Here is a 15,195-nt window from a genome sequence, read left to right on the forward strand (position 1 = left end):
CTTGGGCCTTCTCTTTCGGGCCTGGATTGCCATCACTAGAAGAGATTAGATTCATGTAGAGGTAGGACCGACGTCCGAGCACCGAGAAGGGACAGAGAGAAAGAACAACACATCAGTCTCGAGCTATAGCTGGCCGGTCCAGGCATCCTTAACCAAAAAGGTTGGAAACCCCCGCACGTGCGTAATTTCACCACCTCTTATCAAAACCAACAAAAGCTGTCCCGTAGTCGGAATATTTGAAAAATAGAAAATATTTCCATACCTTTCCTGGAGCTCATGATGTTTTCCTCCTTCCCTTCAGCAGCAGCGGCAGCTCAACCGCAGCAGCAGAGATCTCACGCTCTCTAGTCTCCAGCCTTCTCTCTGGAGAACGCGCACTCCCTCTGTCGTTAGGAGGAGGAGGCGCGCTCAAGCACTGAAGCTATATGCTACGTGGCCGCGCACAACTGTCACAATTGAGGTTAGCGCGAAAAGGAGCGCTTAAATTGAAAGAACCAAAACCAGAAAGACTGAGTCCCTCCGGTCAACATTAGACTATCCCCATTTTATTAATGTCTCTGATGTCTTGAACATTAAACTATTTCCCCTGCCTGCTTCCCTATTTATCCCCACGTCAAAGCACTATTAGCTCAGTATTAGCTCATCTAGAACCTAAAATAGTTATTCCGCTGTCCCCATAGGAGAACCCTTTGAAGAACCCTTTTTGGTTCCAAGTAGAACCCTTTCCACATAGTGTTCTACATCGAACGAAAGGATTCTAACTGGAACCAAAAAGTGTTCTACCTGGAACCAAAAAGGGTACAGCCGAAGAACCCTTTTGGAACCCTTTTTTCTAAGAGTGTAGGTTAACTGGGGTGTATCATGAGCAAGGGGAACCCTGAATAACACAGAGCCTCCTGCTGAATTATCCACCCTATTTTATATTTTTTTCAAGACATGTTATTGACATGCTGGTTCTGGCAAAGTCTCCTTCTTTTCATCCAATGTTGAAAGCTGTTTAGGATTCTGGGGAATGACTAGGCCTATCTCAAATGGGCCCAGAATAGGCTTAGCTGGTTAGGTCAATGGGTTTCAAAAAGTATCTGCAATTTAGTTATCTGTTGTGTCACCCGATCAATCCATAACTGGTGGGTCATATTATGGCAAACATAATCTGTTATTATCTCACCCTGGATCACATATATAACTTTCTCTGACCCAGAACAACAATTATCCTACAAATAGGCCTATTTCTCAGACATCTGTATTTTTTTTATTTACATTTTAGAAAAGGCCTGCCTGCGATTGGCAAACTGCGATTAGCCTAAATTTTCTTATTATAGGACTAGACTATTAGAAGTATAAAGTATATAAACTATAATCGGCATTGAACACTATGTGGCAGCTGAATCATAAGCTATTCATAAATGAAAGATAGCGTTATATTGAAACACTGTGGCGTTTGGCCAATGTAACCCTAATTCTGATACAAATCGGCGGATTCGATTATGCTGGGCAAACAGTCCCGCAACAGAAACGGGCAAAAGGGATGAGTGACCTTCTCAAAACGAACAGTAATCGGCGCTGCTCGGTTGTGAAAAAGGCAGCATGGTGCATCTTCCAGAAACATACATATCTTTTCCATAAAATATATGTTCAAATTGTCTAACTAGTTTTCATTAGGAAGGCATATAAACGCGTTTTTATCAAAGCAATCATTTGTATTTGCTAACCATCTGCTAACCATGTGTATGTGACAAATATATATATTTTTTTATTTGATTTATTTGAAAACACAGAATCTTACTAATTACTCCACGTGCTAAATTACTTGTTTTGCTATCATATGCTCTCTGTGGGCCCCGACCTCCAGGAGGCCCCTCATTTTAGACAGCTCCATTGGAAATCTCCATACACCCGGACACCGGGCCATGCTAAACGAGCACCACCACCGTTAAAGAAACGGGATATTTTTTTATTGACATGTCCTTCAGCAAATGAGTGTTTGATATGGGCGGGTTTCAAGACATGACTATTTCCGGATTCGAGCACACACACACACACACACACACAGTGTGTAGGAAAACTGGGGTACTTCGCTGTGCGTACTCTACTGAACAAGCAGGTAAATCAAATTTCAAAGTTAAATAACAGTTTATGTCAGTATTTTATTTGGTATTCATGTAACGATGCATAGCTTTTCCATGGCTAAGCATATGTTGGCGCCTTTAGCTAGTCATGTTACGACTTAGGTTATTGTTATGTGCTAATATCTATCGTTAGCTAGCTAGCAACCAAGCTAACGTTACCTAGCCAGTTGACGATGCCATCAGAAAAAAATGAAATTAAACACGTCTCCTAACCATCTGCCATTTAGTTGAAATTCGATAGTTGGATGGAACTGTACCAACAATGTCTTTACATCCTAGTCACAGGGTGAAAAGTTGTTGTTACACTGTTTCAGCAAGGAAAAAGAAACCCTGCTAGCTAGCACAGAGTACTTACTGTCTTTGATTATAGCCAACCAGAATAATTGTCATGTTATGTTTACATTGATACTAACAAGTTATACTGAACAAAAATAAACGCAACATGCAACAATTTCAAATATTTTACTGAGTTACAGTTTATGTAAGGAAATCAGTCAATTAGGCCCTAATCTATGGATTCCACATGACTGGGAATACAGTTATGCATCTGTGGGTCATATATAACGTTACCTGGGGGGAAAAAGGTAGGAACGTGGATCAGAAAACCAGTCAGTAGCTTGTGTGACCACCATTTGCCTCATGCAGCGCCACACATACATGCAATTAACTCGATGGTGTTTTATTTATTGTTTGACAGCCCTAATAAATAGCATTTCAAAGGTTGACCTATATAAGTTTCAATTCTCCTTTTTTCTCCGTCTGCCACAGTTTGGAGGCTGTGGCATATGTTGTATACTGTCTTGTTTACATCCTTATGTCCATAAAACATTATCTTTGGGTTGCTTTGAGGTACCATACACCCCATTACTGACTTCAACCGTCCGAGTACCGGGCATTTGCCAGATACACAACTTTATCTTTAAGTCTTCCTTACGCAGTAAGTCTGCAGGAGGCCTTTTGGTAGGCCTTCATTGTAAATAGGAATTTGTTCTTAGGTGACTTGCCTAGTTAAATAAAGGTTAAATATATGTTTTTTTAAGTCAGTGTTTGCCACAACTCTACCAATATTTCGTGTAAGAGAAGTGTTTAGTAGTGGTCGGGATGTTGACCTATTCATTCACATGTCCTTGTTATCTTCTCTTGACCTTCAGCTCGTGTCCTATGGCGGATGCAGAGCCCATGCTGGTCCCTGCCCCTGGGGGGGAGAAAAGGGCCTGCCCTGCCTTGGAGGATGAGGTGGCCCACAGCACCAAGAGACTCAGAGTCCAGAAGGATGAGAACAACGGAGGAGGACACTCTCACAAGCCAGCCCAGGATGAGGCAGAAGAGCCAGAGGGGGAGGAGACAGAGCCATTGGAAGAGGAGGATGGAGAAGGGGCCGGGTTAGGTTCTGGAGAGGCTTTTGCAGAGATGATGAAGCATGGGCTCACAGAGCTGGATGTGGGGATTCTGAAATTTGTCAGTGAACACAAGGGCTTCTCTGGGATTCTCAAGGAGAGGTTTGTACTGATTCCAGTCAGGCTGTAGTGTGATCTGAACCATGGTGTGATGTATATGTGTTGCTGTGTGCGTTTCACTATGAGAGAGATAATCTAATACTCTTTATTTAGGTACTCTGACTTTGTGGTACATGAGGTCAACAAAGAAGGCAAGACAGTGCGGTTGGATGATCTCTCGGTTCCTGAGGAGGCTGAGGTGAGCTAACAATGTATCAGTAGAACTATCTTTCGTCTTGCAGTTTAGAGTGAAATATAATCATTCCTGAAGTTAAAGCTTGACTTCGTAGCCCTTTACACTCGTACCCATATACGTGTTGGAAATGGAAGATTTGAGCACTAATAAGCACCTAAATTGGAACGTCGTGGCTGTACAGTAACATGCTATACATGACGTCAAAGCTATTCCTCTGCACTTCAGTGGTGTATGTGTTTTGGCTGACAGCTGTTCTGAATTTGAGCACCGCGCACAACAAGAAGTTGACCTCATCCCTCCTGGTAATTGGGTAACTTTAGAAAATGTTTTGTCTAAGTAAGAGAAATGCTGTAAATTTAAGAGGACTCAATCTATTTTGAAAGATGAGACGTTAAGGATTATAGTAAATACGGCCTTGACAAGCAAGCCAAACCCCGGTGAGTCCCAGTGTGCACTTCACATCTCACTTCAAAATTCATGTCATATACAGTGTCAATATTTATGATTTTTATGTTTGATTTTAACTTACAAGATGAAGTGTCGTCATACCCTGGGTAGTTCTGAACACAATGAGCATATGTTATATTGTGAAGAAAGCACGCGCACCTGAATGCACTCATGACTTCCTCCTAGCCGCACCAAATTGCCTTGTGTAAGATCATATTTTATAACTTAGCTAGTCATGTTGGCAAGAGAACAAGCTTTGAAATCATGGACACCTGACTCAGATTACAATTTATAATGGGCCGTTTTTGGATTGCGTAAACAACAACAGTAGTTGTGATTTCAGGGATGGAGGGTTGTGTTCCAAACAAAACTACAAGTGTTCCTCAGCAGCATCACAGCTAAGAGAGCTCCAAAAAGTACCTTATAGTTGAAGACTCTTCTTCGAGTCATATAAGTGCGTTGAAATTGCTTAGGGACAACTGTGCACACTTTGGAGAGATGTGTGTGGCCACCTGGAGACACCAGTTAGTCCTGCTTCCCCAACTGTGGATTCCATCTTTAAACTGTGATGTTGGGTTTGTCTTGTGCTAGGAAGCCAGTGTGGCAGAGCAGCCAGGGTCTGAGGTTTTCACAGAGGAGCAGAAACACGAACTTGAGCAGCTGCAGCTCTTCAAGAACAAAGAGGGCAACGTGTCCATAGAGGTGAATACGCTGACTTTCTCCAAACCCATTAATTAAGTCTGAGAATTTAGTAGTAGTTTGTTATCCACCTTGACCAGTGGGTTTATATAACGTTGAATAGTTCACCTGTCTTGAAAGGTGACCAGTTGCTTCTGGTTGAACACAGGTGGCGGATGACACCAAAGAGAAACGGACCCTGGTCCACAAAGCTGTCAAGACCCTGTACCCTGGACTGGAGACCAAGACAGAGGAGCGGGAGGGAAAGAAGTTCATCGTGGCCTACCACGCAGCCGGGCAGAAAGCACTCACAGGTAGAGAGGAGAGAATGGGAGATGGGTGTAATGGACCTATTCTGGGTTTGTATCTGTTTTATTTTCACAGGGTGAAATCTCTAACGTCTGTCATAGAACAGAATCAAGTCGCTCTTAAGTTTGTGTCTCTTGCTTCAATAAAGAGTTTACATTTCAGAATGGGGCAAGTTATTATTGAATGGTTGGAAAGGGTTGTACTGCATGCCCTTGTTCAGCTTGGCCTCTTGGCTCTCACTGCATGTGGTTCTGTCTGAGTCGAGTAGCTACTGCCTAGTTAAATAAAATAAAAAATACTGGGTTGGCTAGCGTATGGGATAAAATGCAGGCTGCATGAATGAACAGGTGCATGTGAAATGTCAACACAACAAACCTGCATGAAGATCCAGACCAGGCCCGTGGCCTGTGAGAGAGCACATGGATCTTGACTTCATCCAGGTTTCTGTGAACTTTTAGGCCCAACAAATCAGTAGAATCTCCTTGACTGGCCTATTTTGAGATCAGTTAAGACATTGACATTATTCACATCAATAATTTCCTGTGAATTCAGTAGCTTGTGCAAAAAGAGCACAGCACGGTTGTCATCAAATAATTGCTTTGTCATGCCCGTGGCACACGACTTGCTGCACAGAAACGGTTTGACACAACAGCACTCCAAACCTGCATGCTGATTTGCCACCCCTGTCGGTCTGTCTGCCTAACGGTCCATGAACTTCTTTTAGTAACAGTCTTTTATCGTTTATATTCTATTCCTTTTGCTCTTCTCTGTGGACAGAGGTCAAAATCGCTGCAGGTAAGAATTCCTTGTCCACACTGCTCAGAAAAAGAGTGAGGTACATGCAATTTAAAGGTTTCAGGAGACTCCAGTCCGTAAATGTTGGTAGCATCACATCTGATTAAATATCAGCTCCTTATCTGTCATGGCATCATCAGTCTTGCACGATTGTCTGTATGGTAAATAAATAGGCATGACTATTTTCAGGGTGTGATGAACTGTTATCTTATTGTTCAGGCTAAGGGAACAGATCCTCAGTTGGTTAGTTTATACTTTAGAGCAATGGGGAATGAGTGTTCAAGTGCAGTTTTAATTATTCTGACATTTTGCGACATGCAGGATGCTCCCGGCATAATTTGTTAGAGAAGTGGTTAATGCTGTATGTGTTGGGGCCTGTAACGAAGCTGCTTCCACCCAAAAAGATAAGAGCCAGATAGTAGTTTCAATAACTTATCAAAGGCCTGAACACTGATGAGGATGTATTCTCTGGTGACAGAATGTGTTAGATATCTGATTCTCTGCCTGTGTCTCCACGACTTACTCCTTCTGTGTCCCTGGACAGCCCCCAGGAAACACTCCTGGCCTAAGAGCCGTGGGGCCTTCTGCCACTTTGTCCTTTACAAAGAGAACAAGGACACCATGGAGGCCATCAACGTGCTGTCCAAGTTCCTCAGGTAGAACACTTGTTTTTTTTCATAGCATTTCTCACAGGATGTGTAAGAAAAACGTCTGCTAAACTGTACAACTCCTGACATTGTGCGTTTGCTTTTCTTTAGGATGAGGCCTAATGTGTTCTCCTACATGGGGACCAAGGACAAGAGAGCCATCACTGTGCAGGAGATTGCAGTTCTCAAGTGAGTGTGGTGGCCTGCCACTCATCAAACTGCCAAACATGTAATTATGTTCTTATTCGTTAAAAGTCCAACGCAGCCGTTTCTGGGTAACAATGAAGTACATTAAGAGCTCTACATAGTCTATGCAATGGAACTGCAACAGATCCAACGGAGGTTTGTTTACGTAGCTCTACGTAGTTGTACATACTTTTGTGATGCAGGATTTTTGGAGCCCGGCACAAACGGAGCTCTGTAGCTCTATTTGCGTAGACTATGAAATCACTGTGGAGAGCCTTTACTGTGATTGTTTTCAATTCAAAAGTTGTTTAGATATTTATATATGTTTTTACAAAAATTGCTTCTTAGCAAAGAGCAATTTCTCAAGCAAGAATTTTACTAGGACTGTCTGGGAGTGGTCTGAGTGAGGAGCCTAAGTGGAGGGATATTTAACCTGAAATCGATCTTATTGGTCTATGAACTTACACTGCCTGGTGATTGTCGCCAGGCATGCCAAAACTCCACCCATGCAAAACAAGCAGAAATTTCAGGCACTCTTTTCAAACACCTCTTACACTAAAAAAGCATTATCATAATTTTCACAGTATTATTCTAGCCTCCTCGTGTGGAATTGTATATAGAACATGGGAAAATCCTGTTTTTGACTGCACTGGGCCTTTATGTTGCCTGTGACTTCAGGGTCATAGTAGAAAAACTGTCTCACCTCAACAAGTGCCTCAATAACTTCAAGCTGGGAAACTTCTGCTACAAGAAACACCCTCTGAAACTGGGGGAACTACAGGGAAATCATTTCACTGTGGTCATCAGGTCAGTGGATACTAGCTGCGTGTGATGTCTGTCTTTGATATAACATTCTTTGTAACTCAAACTACTCTCCAATCCCCATTTATTCAAATAGCAACAACTTTTAATCTGCTCTGTGTTGCTATTTGTTACTGGCTGGTTGTCTCCCACAGGAACATCACCGGAACAGATGACCAGGTCCAGCAGGCCATGACCTCCCTCAGAGAGACGGGCTTTATCAACTACTACGGCATGCAGCGCTTTGGCACCACTGCCGTGCCCACACACCAGGTTGGCAAGTAAGGACAGACACACACACACGCGTACACCAGTGGCTGGTGGCACCTTAATTGGGGAGGACGGGCTCATAGTAATGGCTGGTATGAAATATGTGGAATGGTTTCAAACACAATACCATTCACTCCATTCCAGCCATTATTATGAGCTGTCCTCCCTTCAGCAGCCTCCTGTGACATACATAGAGTATAGGGTCAGCAGTCAAGAACATGACTACTCTGTGCATAGTGTAACTGGCCCACAGGTATGGGGTAGGCAGGGGATAGGTGATTTGACTGTTGTTGTGTCTGGACCAGAGCCATCCTGCAAGACAACTGGAATGAAGTGATAGATCTGATCCTGAAGCCTCGCCCTGGAGGTAAACAGCCACTCTCCTTCCTTTGACTCGGTTTTGAATGCTTTTCATGTAATGTCAGCTACCAGATGGCCAAAGCATCATTGCAAGATCATGTGTTCGACTTAATTTACCGTGACCTTTCTCTCTGCAGCGGAGAAAGGTTACCTGGTGAAGTGTCGTGAGGAGTGGGCCCAGTCCCAGGACCCAGAGGCAGCGCTTAAGAAGCTACCTGTGAAACGCTGTGTGGAGGGACAGCTGCTCCGAGGCCTCTCCATGTACGGCAAGAAGAACATCATCACTGCATTTTCCATGGTGAGCTGAGCCAGCTTTTACAAACTAGCTGGCAAATGCACTGTTATGACTAATCAGGAAGTAATGGGTGACTTGCACACACTTTCCAAACATCATGTACATGATTTATTTATCCCTGTGTGTTTCCAATGGATTGTATGTTATTAAATGTTGTAAAAGGTGAGAAACAAACTTGGCCACACGGGTCCACTGTTGATTTGTTTGATTAATTCGGTCTGTTTTCGTCAGGTTTACTTACGGTGGGTTATCTCCCTGTGTTGGCCCTCATCTTTTAGATCCCTCGTAACAACCGGCTGATGTACATCCACAGCTACCAGAGCTTTATGTGGAACACCATGGTCAGCAGACGCATTGAGGCCTTCGGGCTGTGGAGGGAGACCTCGTGCTCAGAGGAGGTGGGTCCTATCTGTCTTGTGCGCCTTCGTGTGGGTATATTTGGGGACAACTGAGTTTTAAATCCTTTGTTAAATCTTCTGTAGAGGACGAGCACACAGCCCAGAGTGCCTGTCTCACAGATGGCTCTAAAGTGTGATAATCCATGTCGAACAGAGGGCTTCAGACCACCTGCTAGGCTGGACTGAGTTAGTGTTTATTCTATGTAGGGGCTCAAACCAACTAATGTACACATCCTATTCGCCCTCTATCTCCAGGCACTGCGTTCGTGCTGTCTGCAGCTGAGGCAGAGACCCACTCTATTCAGGACGTGGTGATGCCCCTACCAGGGTTTGATGTCATCTACCCCACTCACCACGGTAAGAGAGCCCTGCATCCTGCCATCCTCCATGTCAGGGCACAGTCCCCACACAACTGCTGTTCTGATGCCTGTTGTCTGTGGGGTTAGAAGCAGGGGAGAAGAAGATTTTCAATCCCTCGACTGCTATATCTCTGGAGTATACTATTCTATTTAGATATGTGGGTGAGGTGTGTGTTTCAGATGTGATTTTGTCCTTTCCTCCTGTTCTGTAACAGTGGGTAAGGGCTACAGGGAGATGCTGAGTGCAGATACCCTGTGTCTTATGTTGTCAATGTCCAGGTTGAGGGACTACTCTCTGGCCGGGGCCTACCGACGCATCCTCATCAAACCCAGTGACGTCAGCTGGTCTGTAACACTCACTATCACCTCGGTATCAAGTAATATAACAATTTTCTGTCATAGCTAACTAGTAAAGAGCTATCTAATAGTATTATGCAAAATGTTGTTACACATTCCAAAGACATAAAAAAGAAGCTGAGGATTGCTTTATTTAAAAAAAGAAAATTGCATGAGTGTGATATGCAGTACCAGTCAAAAGTTTGTACACACCTACTCATTCAAGGGTTTCTTTATTTTTATTATTTTCTACATTGTAGAATAATGGTGAAGTCATCAAAACTATGGAACAACACATATGGAATCATGTAGTAACCAAAAAAAGTGTTAATCGAATCAAAATATATTTGAGATTCTTCAAAGTAGCCACCCTTTGCCTTGATGACAGCTTTGCACACACTTGGCATTCTCTCAACCTGCTTTACCTGGAATGCTTTTCCAACAGTCTTGAAGGAGTTCCCACATATGCTGAGTGCTTGTTGGCTGCTTTTTCTTCACTTTGCGGTCCAACTCATCCCAAACCATCTCAATTGGATTGAGGATGTGTGATTGTGGAGGCCAGGTCATCTGAACTCTGAAGCATTTATTTGGGCTGCAATCTCTAATGACCTTATCCTCTGCAGCAGAGGTAACTCGGTCTTCCTTTCCTGTGGCGGTCCTCATTCAGAGCCAGTTTCATCATAGCACTTGATGGTTTTTGCGACTGCACTTGAAGAAACTTTCTTGACATTTTCCAGATTGTTTGACCTTCATGTCTTAAAATAATGAACTGTTTCTCTTTACTTATTTGAGCTGTTCTGATTGGCTCAACTGATTCCACAAATGAACAAGGCACACCTGTTAATTGAAATGCATTCCAGGTGACTACCTCATGAAGCTGGTTGAGAGGGAAGAATCTCAAATGTTAAATATATTTTGATTTGTTTAACACTTTTTTGCTTACTACATGATTCCGTATGTGTTATTTCATAGTTTTGATGTCTTGACCTGTATTCTCAATGTAGAAAACAGTCAAAATAAAGAAAAACCCTGGAATGAGTAGGTGTCAACTTTTGACTGGTACTATGTGTTTTATTTATTTATTTATAAGGGCGACAGGTAGCTTGGTGGTATCAGGGGAATTAAATAATTCCTTTATGTACTCATTAATTAAAATCACTGTCTATTTCTAAGTATTTGTAAGATACTTATTAACATAAAATAGACAGGGTACAGTCTTATTAATATTAGATAATAGTATTTATTCTCGGAGCACGCTCCCATTTAACCATAAACAACAGTTTATATACAGAATATGACGTCATTGGTTACAGAATAAAGCTCCTCCTCTTAACCAAGATAAAACAGGTTCGAAAGTTCATTCCAACTCAACAGCTTACACACATGACACACAATATCAGTTATTCTCCTGAAGGCTCACTATAATTTATTACCACTTTAGCAGACAACTCAAGATAATGGAAGACCTAAAAAGTTAATCACTGCCTTATCTAAACATCTCAGGGCTAAGTTGGGTCAGTTCAACCATAGTTCAACGATTCTTTATGTTTACTTTATAACCCACAGCACAAACCTCTCTAACTAAGTTGGAATGGTGTTTATTATGTTTTAATTCCTCCTTGTTCATACTACATAATCCCTTCCTTATGAATTAACCTTATTAATCAGATATAATAAGACAGTGTAGAGTTCAATTAGTTATAGTTTTATCTAAATGTAGATGTTGTTTTAGTCATTATTCATAAAATTCCTAACAGGTGGTTAGAGCGTTGGGACAGTAACTGAAAGGTTGCTAGTTTGAATACCCGAGCCAACAAGGTGACAGAGTTTTCAATGTGCCCTTGAGCAAGGAACTTAACCTTAATTGCTCCTGGGTCGCCACTGATAATGGCTGACCCTGGTCGTGACCCCCGCTCACCGCGGGTGTCTCGGGGAGTTGGGATATGCAAAAAACACATGTCCAGCTCACATGTATATAATACACACTTGTACATGTGTGATACTGGACAAATATAAGCACCCACCTAATAATTATTGAGGCTTTTGTTAAATGCACTTTAAATAAATGTTTTGATAATATGTCCTCAATTTCTTCAGCTACGATATTGAGTTGTATTTCTTGTATCGTCTCCTTGTGTAGGGAGGCGATTAACTATGATGACCCTCGTATCTCTCTGGTTCACACTGATGTGGAGAAACTAGAGGACCAACCTCCTCCTGTCTTCAACAAAGGTCTGTTCCAGCTTCATGTTGCTGTACATTGATCACTTGTGTTCCTCCTCAACTTGGCTTGTATGTGTACCCCCACTTTAAGTGGTAGAGAAAAACAAAGAATTCTTGACAGCCCTCTTTCTGGTGAAGTTTCTGCCTCTTTTTTCTTCATCATCCCCTCCTCTCTTCCTCCCACCTCCAGAGGGGAAGTACAGGGCTTTGAGGATGGAGTTCTCTCTGCCTCCCTCCACCTACGCCACCATGGCCATCAGAGAGGTGCTCAAGATGGACACCAGCATCAAGAACCAGACCCAGCTGAACACCACCTGGCTCAACTAACACAACACGGAACAAAATTTAACTGAGCTGTATCCAGCGATGTCAAACGTTGCACATAGAAATTTTATGAATAGTGCTGACACGATTCCCCTATTCGATATGACGATAATATCTGGTCTACACGATACATTTCTATCTGAACTTTCTGTATTGTTACTTTCTCCTCAATAGGCCCTTGAACTGCATATAGGCCTAGACTACAGGGCTGTGTTTACAGGCTGCAGAGCAGTCCACACTGTATGTGCGAGTATCTGTAGACTGTGGGAGTGTGTTTGGTACTTTGCCAAGCCAAAAGTCATTCCTCAAGGTGTGTCATAGTGATGATGGAAATCATCAGAGCCACCCACACAACCAAGAGCAACATCTCTGTTATTAATTTTTTTTATCAGGAGGTTTTAAAGCGTTCCTGCACTGGTGGAGTTGAGAGATATGATTTTGAAATGAGTGACGTGCTGCCTAAGCACTTACAGGCGACGTCTAGGAGTTTCTCAGTAACCCATGGGGGTGTTCTGAGGTAGGGCTGTAACGATAAACCTAAAATGATTGATACGGCCACTTTTGCATGCAGCATTTTGTTGATACCATTCACTACCATAATAGTAGCCTATACTAGAGAAATGAAATGTGCTAATATGGGTAATGGCTACTACAAACTAGTAGTAATACAAAACAGTGGTGCACATTACTGTTCTAATCATAGTGTTCTATGTATTGTTATCGTATCAATTCAGGCAATCTATCGCAATATCTATTCTCTGGAACTCTGGTAGAAAGATTTCCTCTTTAAGGGACACCACCTCGACTCTGTCACTCACTTCCCCAAAGACGAATAAATAAACTTGATGCCCCTGCTACTTCCCACAGTACTACAATGAACTGTCCCTGATTGTACAGAATTGTCGTTTGCTTTTTTTAACTAATATGTTTATTTATTTTTAGAAACGAGCTCTCTTTTTTTATAGTAACTATTCAGCCCTATAGTAACTATTCAGCCCAAGAAGATCAGTCCTATGAATTACAGTTCCATCGTTAAACAGTGGGAGCATCTACTGTCATAAAACTAATGTTGCTTGACTAAAACACTTTTATTCAATAGACATTGACATTTGTGTTGTGCTTTGGGGGCACTTATTTCTGGTTGGTGGCAGTAAAGATGCATCTTGGCAATGACAAATCAGTTTTCTGTTTTGGGTTCCAGTCAGCACTGAGACAATGCCCCGGTTGCTGCTGGTCATGGCAGGTGCTGTGGAGCTTACCGTCTGGCAGGGTGGCTCTTGCCAGCTGGCTGTAGTTATTGTAGTGATTGCCTGCTATCAGTGCCATGGCTCCAATCTGTGTTTGACTGGATCCAGTCACCAGCCAGTTAACCTGGTATACTGAGAAGGATCTCATGCAGTTTTACTTAATTTTCTGTTATGTCATGCTCTGAAAACAAATCTCGGTAACGGAGGACTTCAGATTTGTTTATATATTTGAATCTGTGTTCGGGGATATGGAAGAAAATCACACTAGCACATTATTTTCTAGCAGGACTGGTGTAACCTTGTCAGTGACCACCATATTTAGTTTTTTTACATGGCCTAAGTAAGATATTATACCAACTCATACCACAAGGGAGAGAAGTTTTGACTGTTTTACTATATATTTTTTAAATTACCTCAACATCTGCACGTCACATTTTATTATTCAATTTCATTCTTAACAAAATTCAAAATGTGTAAATGTCCACGTTCCTTGATATGAAAACCAATCTAAACTGACCTGTGGTCAGGTGACACAAATATGTCTGCAATAAATACACGATAAATGTGTTCCTCTAAATCCAATATAAAGTTGTATTCCTCTGCAGTGTGTTTTACAGGTATAGCTATTTACATTCCCTCAACTTTGCTTTAAAGTTGTGTTCCCGTCTTTCTGGCATTGAAGTCCTTACTACTTTGTTGAAAGATGTCTGGAACTGCTTTGATTTATGAGCAGATGACCCGCTACAAACTCCTATGTGAGTCTCCATCCTTATTGTACATTGTTATTCTATGCACACTGCAGTATGGATAAGTCTACTTCTAACAGGTGAGATGAAATGGACTATCTATAATTATCTTTATTGTCCCAATTGAGAAATGTGTAGTGCAGTCAGGGTAAAAACAATATATAAAAAACAAGACTGAAACTGGCAGAGGCTAGCTAAGGTGTCAGCTATCTCGGTCAACTGTAGAACATCTACCACTGTGCCAAGCTGACAATAGAGGCCACTCTCCAGCTGGTGGACAGTGTGATGACTGGGGAAGTGAGGAACGGTATGGCTCTGGTCAGGTGGGTTTGTATTATGAAGGGACAGAATGTGGGGTGAGCTGTTGTAACTTTTCAAGGGATATGTTCTGTGTTGCACTGTGATGTTATGCCTTTCATAGACTCCTGTTATGTCTGCACCCTAACACAAGGCCATTGTGTTCTGGAACTGTTGCTTGTATAAAATAACTTGAGTAAATAATATGATTGTGTTATCACCTCCCACTATATAAGGGACATGGAACCGTTTACTCCTGAGTTCTTCCCTGTGAAATCAGATCTCCCCTGCAGCTGCTTGATTAAAGTTATTATACAATTGAATAGTCTCTGCCTTAATCTTTGGATTACATTTTCCAAAACAATAATAATAATAGGTTAATATAATTTTGGGGGTAAAAAACATACAACAGCATGTACAATGTATTCTCAGAGGATAGCACTTAAAATTCATAATTAAACACTTGTTTCCAAAGTGGTCCTTGATTTATATGAAGAGATTAGCCCTCAGCTGTTAAATTTACAATGCCCCTCGAGGTGTCATGGACTTCATGTATGTCAGTTAACAGTATCTGGTAGTTGGTATTCTCTCCCTCCTCTCTATCAGACCCCCAAGACACCACAGTCTGGCAACGGCTTCTGTGCAGTGCTGCCAAC

At 42.1% G+C, this 15,195-nt stretch overlaps 1 protein-coding gene across 1 annotated transcript; it reads left to right on the forward strand.

The window, feature by feature from the left end:
* Positions 1–2,026: 2,026 nt before the first annotated feature.
* On the forward strand, positions 2,027–14,856 carry LOC120052424 (pseudouridylate synthase 7 homolog). The gene is given in 17 exon segments (XM_038999308.1): positions 2,027–2,104; positions 3,281–3,628; positions 3,740–3,824; positions 4,860–4,970; positions 5,116–5,260; positions 6,595–6,706; positions 6,809–6,886; positions 7,562–7,690; positions 7,840–7,965; positions 8,260–8,321; positions 8,452–8,612; positions 8,888–8,975; positions 8,978–9,007; positions 9,263–9,364; positions 9,582–9,711; positions 11,843–11,934; positions 12,116–14,856. Coding segments are annotated over 16 exon segments (1,926 nt in total). The 5' UTR covers positions 2,027–2,104; positions 3,281–3,290; the 3' UTR covers positions 12,253–14,856.
* Positions 14,857–15,195: the final 339 nt, after the last annotated feature.

This window comes from Salvelinus namaycush, chromosome 8 (assembly GCF_016432855.1).
Source record: "Salvelinus namaycush isolate Seneca chromosome 8, SaNama_1.0, whole genome shotgun sequence".
NCBI lineage: Eukaryota > Metazoa > Chordata > Actinopteri > Salmoniformes > Salmonidae > Salvelinus > Salvelinus namaycush.